General features: G+C 54.9%; 1 protein-coding gene across 1 annotated transcript; it reads left to right on the top strand.

Annotated features, from left to right (window-relative positions):
• BESB_035270 (ribosomal protein L9, N-terminal domain-containing protein) lies at window positions 1-2,140 on the top strand (the record flags this gene model as incomplete). Its single annotated transcript, XM_029362113.1, has 2 exons — window positions 1-1,496; window positions 2,068-2,140. 2 exons carry the CDS (start codon window positions 1-3, stop codon window positions 2,138-2,140), a joined length of 1,569 nt encoding a protein of 522 aa, XP_029221078.1.
• Between the last annotated feature and the right edge of the window lie 4,647 nt (window positions 2,141-6,787).

Raw genomic sequence — 6,787 nt, 5'->3', positions numbered from 1 at the left:
ATGGTCACTCCAGCGCGGACTGGGCTCCTGCGGAACGCGTGGCTCCGCAACCGCTCGCCCCTATTTTCTCTTTCCTTCTCTCCGTCTTCTTCTGCGTCTTCGAGCCCCGAAGGCGCGCGTCTTCCGCTACGGCCCTTGGCAGGGCTCTCTCGAGCGCGCGACTTGGCGCAGCGAGTAGCAGAGTCGCGCCGGCGCTCCTCCGCGCCGGAGGGAGGAAGCACCGACTGCTGTAGCTGCGAACGTGTCTACGCTGTGGCCTCTGAAGGCACGCAGACATTGCTCTCGCAAGGCGGCACTGTCTTTACCTCCTCGCATGCGTGGACGCGCGCAGCGAGAAAGGAAATGCAGAGAAGCCGTCCCTCCGCGCGGGGCGCGCGGAAGGCGGCGTCTCCACTGGGCGTAAGGAGACGAGCGAGAGAGGACTGCCAGGTCTCCGTCCCCCCCCGGTCGCCTCGCTCGCTGTCCGTCCTTAACACACCGGCTCCGAATTCGTCTGAGGCTTCGTCTCCTGAGTCTTCCTTGTCTGGTTCGCGTCATGCGTTTCTCTTCTGGTCTCCGTCGCGCGCTGAGCAGCGCTGCAGGTGTTCGGTGAGCAGTGTTGTTTCGAAGACCCCGTCGCTCTCGACGCCCTCTGTGTGTTGCGCGTCGTCGGAGTCGCTGCGGCCGTCGCTTCACCTCGCTCTCTTTGGTCAGCGGCGGACGTTTGCGATTTCGCATTTGAATCCGTCGATCAGCAAAGGGAAGGTTCATTACCGCGTGCCGAATCCGTTCATTCCGGTGCTGCTGCGTCAGTCTGTGCCGGGGTTGGGGAAGCGCGGCGAGCTGAAGCAGGTGCGGCGCGGGACTCTACGACACTTCCTCGCGCCTAAAGGCCTCGCAGTTGTGGCGACCTGGCAGAATATTGACGAGTTTTACCTCGCGGAGAAGGAGGCGGCAGCTGGCGACGCCCGTGCGCGAGAAAACAAAGGGGCCTCCTCGGTGCATGAAGCGAGAGGGGGAAAGGGAGAAGGCGCCGCAGGTCGCGCGGGCGGCTGCGGGGTGCGCGATGGCGCAGCGGATGAAGAGGAGGGAGAGATGACAGAGCGCGAGAGACTCGGCGAAGACGAGGCACACGTGCCGATTGCGGCCTTTCTCAACAAGTATACGGCGAAGTTTTTCGTCGATACAGAGGCCGCGGATCCCACCAAGATCCGCGGCGCCGGCGTCTCCGTGTACGACATCCTCAGCAAAGTCAGCGAAGAAGTCGAGCTCGACCTTCTTCCCTCGCAGCTGACCATCGGCAGACGGCAACAACCGGCGACCGACGCGCAGGTCGGCGGCGGCGAGCTGCGAGGCGCGGGCGCCGACGAGAGAGACGAAGAGGAAGAAAGCATGAGACAGGACGGAGTCATCTCACGATGCGGCGTCTACACCGTTCGCGCCGCGATTCCCCTAAAGAACCGCATTGCCCGAAAAACCTTTTGGGTCGAGGTCCTCAGCAAGCAGGAAGCTGAAAGGTAGGCACGAGAGGCGAAGGAAACCTCACGTGGCGGACTGCACACGCTTTGCAGGCTTTTTCCATGCTGGACTATCAAAACATGTTTGACTGGCCTTAATAAATGCTACATCCGGTGAGATGTTTTCTAGTTGTGCTACGCAGAGGTCGAAAGTCGAGTGCCAAACGAAGCGAGGTTGACTCTCCCTTGACAACGCATATGGCGCCGTGTCTCTACAACTATCGAGTTCCATTGCCAGCTTGGCAGGAAATATGTCGGTCCGTGGATGGCTAGGGGAGCCTTTCGAGAGTGCTGCGCGATAGAAAGACTTCCACGCAGTTGTTTTTCTGCACGTCTCTGTTTAAATTCTTCCGCACGCTCTCCTCGAAGAGCCGGGATGACTTGCCTAGTGAACTGGGGGATATGAAATGCGTCGTGTCCATGCTCTGGCGTGCGGCAGCGTTATTTAGACTCGTTCGAATAGCGGCACGCGAGGTGTTTGCACATTTTCCACGGTCGAATCAGAGTGGATGCTCCTTTCCAAGTCACAGCCGATTCAAGTTGAGTGCGCTGATGCGGCGTGTGTGCCCAGGCTGCTGCAAGAGAGACAGAGACGCGAAGAGGAAGAAGCAAGGCGCTCGGAGTTTGCTCTGGGAGAGGCGTAAGGAGCTCTCTGGATCAAGAAAGACGCACTCTACCGACCGTCAGTCTTTCGATGCCTCGCGCTGAACAGTCTGAAAATCGTGTCAGCGGGAGCGCCGTTGCTGGTCGTCGAAACCCGTTTTGTGCAACTTTGCTGGCTACATTCGATCGGTTTTCTTTCATCTTCCAACTGCGTGTTAGTTTACGAGGATCAGTGACGTCAACTGGCAAATACTCCCGCTACATACACTAACCCCCCAGAATAAAGTAGACGCTACACATCAGATCTTTGGCAATAACTCGCTTCTGCATCACGGGAAAGTGGGCCTAATTCACGGTTTCTCGTAGACAAGCGTCGCATGAGTTGACTGCGTCTGGGAGGGCTTCTAGGCGTCTCTTCCCCACCTTCTCCGCTGCGCCTAGCATTCAATCCAGCTGCAACATATCACACTGTTTCTGCAGACCTGCACCACAAGAGAGGAAGGCGTAGTCGGGCCCTTGCATTGATGTAAGAGGTGAATTCACGCCCGTACATTTCTGGCAGGCACCGTTCCTCAATTTTGCCTGGGCAGAACATTTGATCTGCACACGCTCGAAGGAAGCCACAGATCATGCCTTTTGCTTTACTCCTTGCAGAGTCGGTCGCACAGACACAAGAGATAGCAACCTCCCAGCAGCTGTAATCCGTCGACTGTCTAGCCACACCACACGTAATGCCTGTATGGCTCAACAGAGCCGCGGTGGGGATATTGAGAGAGCGTCACAGTCCACCTTCTGCGAATGGCTACGGTAGCGCCACCCAGAGCCGGATTTGTCGAGCAAGTACAAACTCAGGAAACCGGTCTCTCAGAAAAGGTGATATCGCATACAAACCGTGCAGCTAGGTGTAATCATTCCCGTTCTACTCACATGACCCGTTAGGGCCTCAGTCAGTATCAGTTGGAGAAAGGTGGACGTGATTAACTGTCGGTGAGACTGCTCTCACGTAATTCTTTGAAAGAAAGCGAAAATCGTACGCCATCTCCCTCCAAATACATTCGCATATCCTGGTTGTCTCTGAACCCATTTACTTTGTGACAGTTCTCCACGTCAGCGTCAGCGCAAACTCTACGAAGTGCTACCTCTGCTCCTGAGGAGAGGCGCTCGGAATGAATCACGACAAATAGAATATTCATACACACTCGGATCGACTTTCCGTTCTCGATCGCGACGGGAGAGAGAACTTGCTTCACGTACACTCGGACGTCCACTATCCGCTTTGCTTTTGTGTACCCGTCTCCCCAGTCTGGTTCCGCTCGTGGAACGTAAGTTCGTGGGCACTTTGGTCAGAAAAGGGTCTGCATTCTGTTAGGATGGCTCGTAAATCTAGCTCCGGGGTCGGAACCTAGTAGCCAAACCGGCCTCCTAGGATAATGTTTCTTTGCAAGAGTCCGCAGACCGAGGGTTCCACGGCAGCGGTCGCTCCTGGTTCCACTCCATCACAGAGAGGTGGTTCTCCGTGCCGCAGCGCGTAGGTGGGCAAGTTCAAATTTAAAGTTTTCCGGGGATGAATGCTGTCTGTGGGAACGTTGTCCTTCCGGCAGCGCGTAGGTGAAAGGTGCACTATCAAGAAAACGCGTTCTTCTTCCTTCTAAATCCAACACCATCGTCATGGATCTCGCTCCCCACCCATGTACATGGACCGCGCGTTGCGGCGCGCAAGAGGGAAATCAATCGGCGGCAAGCTCACTCAGACCCTCCGAGAGCCGCTTTCCAGAGTCAGGGAAAGGTAGTCATTCGTTTGCTTTCTGGATGGCGTTGGCACCTACACTTGGGCCGCCTATGTTCTACAAAGGCCTCTAGTCGCCATGCTAGGGAACACAGAGTGCGAGTAAACGCAGGATGGATTCACATGATAACGTTGCAGTGCTTGCAAATGTAAAATCGGTCACTCTCACTGGTCATGAGACACTGAGGAATTCGACGGCCGTAAGCAGCAGTAGAACGCTCACGGCCAACCAGCTCAGTCCACAGCGGTGGAAGACTCTTCGGAATTTATGTGCCTTGCTCTAGTCCAGTCTGCTGCGTAGTTTGAAGAACGAGCGTCTTTATGGTCAAGGGCGATGTCCTCAAGGTGGCACTGAGCATGTAGCAGAATAAAGCGATGGAAAATATAGGCACACCATGTAGATAAGGGTAGTCTCGCCGTTTCAGGGACGCCTTCATCATTTTTTCTGCCATAGGCCAGCCTGAAAGTTCACACCTCTCAGCACTAGGCATCATGCGTATGTCTGCGCGTCTCCTCTGCCAGCTGACGGCCACCTCTTCCCTGATGAAGAAAATGCAGGCGACTGGCTTGTCTGTTCTTGCTTGTCTGCAGTCTTCACCATTACAAATCGCACCATCTCTAGAGAAGACATCCGGAGCCTTGTACAAGCTTTGCCGAAAGTGGCGCACGTCGAGCTCTGCAATGCAGATTTAACGCCAGCCTTGCTCTCTGAGATCACGTAAGGAACAAACAGAGAAATGCATATCGTCCTCCCACCTTCTGCTTCCTGGCGGTCGGGCTGGGCTTTTTTTGCTACTTCCATGTGGAATGGAATTAGAAGACAGGGATCGCAGCCAAGACAGAAAGATAAGGGGAAGCAGGAGATGCAACGTTTCAGAACGAGCACCTTGTTTTGCATCGTATCTTGGCGCAAAGCCTCAACTCGACTGGTGTCAGAATAATCGGGTACTTCTGCTTTGCCGCAACTGTGATTGCTACTGTTCAGGCAACAGGTGGAGCGCCTTAGGGCGCAGTGTCCTGTTGCCGTAACACGCTTCAGCTTGGATGATAACGCGATTGGCGAAAACCTGGAGGGAGAAACGTCTCTTCTTGCAGCTATCAAGGAGTTCAAAGGTGTTGAAGTGAGCGTTAAGCGTCCCTTTAGAGGGATTCGCACTTTTCTTTTCCGTATGGCGACCCCTCATCACAGCTGCGTGCGGTCATTCCACACTGTCTCTCGGCGTCACGCGCTGACTCGCCTTGATCACAGTTCACGCTCGGCGCGTTGCTCCTGCTTTCTTCCATTCCTGCCAGGAATTATCTCTCCAGAACACGGGGATTCAGGACAGGTTCGTCTCGCGATTGGCGGCCGTCATTCTACGCCTGGATGGGTCCCACAAGCTAAGGAAAGTAAGCAGCTACGCTATGCATTCTGCCGACGAGAAGCTGGCAATACTCAGAACACTGGAGTGAGTCACTTCTTCAGAGCCTGACTGGGTGTTCTCCCTCGCGCTGACGCCGATATACAAGTGTAGCTATCCACCGTGGGATGCGTCAGTATCTGCCTGGGACTCCTGTCTCCAGATGCATCTGTTCTCGTGCTCGTCTTAGAGGTTCATGGCAAGCTTCTGCCTTCCAATACAGATGCACGACTCTAGGCGTATAGACCGCCCACTGTGTTTCCTCCCGCGCCACCGTATGGTGACCGCGCGCACCTCCGCATCCAGTCGGCCCTTCTCTATGCTCCGAAGTGTTTCGCTTCTGCGAACATGAGAGTGTTGGCTGCTGGAGCCGTGCGATCCTCAAAAGGAGGTTGCACTGGCCTCACGGTCAAAGTGAGAGTTTTCAATTTTTCGGTAGTTCACGCCATATGGTAGGGGAGACACTGGGCACCCACTCAGGTCCCCTCTCCATCGATGAGCTGCATACAGAGGGTGGTTCCCAAAAAAAAGCTTTTATGAGGGGTACGAGGGACGGCAAAAAACAGGCGGCCACCCCTCCCGCAGCATGCTCGAGAGAAACAAAAGAAACTGCAAAACCTCCTGCTAGCTTCAAGCGTGCTCTAGCTCCCTCTTCTGCGCCACATGTTGTTCGCACTTCTCGAGAAAAACCGACAGCACTCGGGTACAGTCGTGCGCCCTGGAACCGCCACCTCCGTTCTGCAACCGGCAAACGAATCAAACGCTGTTGGAGGCAGCAGCATGAAGCAGATCACAGACGGCGAGAAAGCGACGCTTCATCCTTGATACAAGGGTGAAAGCCACCACGCGAACAGACGAATTCCCTCCTCTCCGAGCACGCAAGGCCGCCAGAAGGAACCAAACTGCGGCGAAAACACGTTTTCAGACATTATTCCACATTTGCTTGTGTTCACTCAACAGGTCGACCTTCGCAACAACGGGCTCTTGACCTCTGCGACTTTGGATGCCCTCGAAGCGTTCCAGCGCCTTTCCACCTCTCGAAAAATATCTTTTTTGCTCTCCTAGAAGAGACGAGCGAAACAGAAACGAACGCGTACGACTTGTGTTTACATGCACGGTACAACTGACGAAAGGCGAATTCAGTGCAAGCAGTAGTTCCTTGCCAAATTCTAGCGATCACTCCCAAACAATGTGTGCCCGTGTGAAGCTCTCCCAAACGAGGCGCACACGGAGAGAAGTGCCTCACATAGGGCCCTTCCTCCCGTCACATACGGCGAACTTGTAGAACTGGAAGAGACGCAAAGCAAGTGCAATGCATGACACAGGAAGCTTTATTCCCTCCGTACCCCTTTTCTCGTCTGAGACACACCTCGAAACCTACGTGCGGTTCACCCGCTCCCAACGAACGAAAACCAATATCCTTCCCCTCCACATTCACATACGGCGTACAAAAGGACTCTGCCTACACGCGAGACGATTCGTCGTCTCCACCTCTGTCTACG

Source organism: Besnoitia besnoiti, chromosome II, assembly GCF_002563875.1.
Source record: "Besnoitia besnoiti strain Bb-Ger1 chromosome II, whole genome shotgun sequence".
In the NCBI taxonomy this organism is placed as follows: domain Eukaryota; phylum Apicomplexa; class Conoidasida; order Eucoccidiorida; family Sarcocystidae; genus Besnoitia; species Besnoitia besnoiti.
This window is presented reverse-complemented; position numbering and strand designations above follow the sequence as displayed.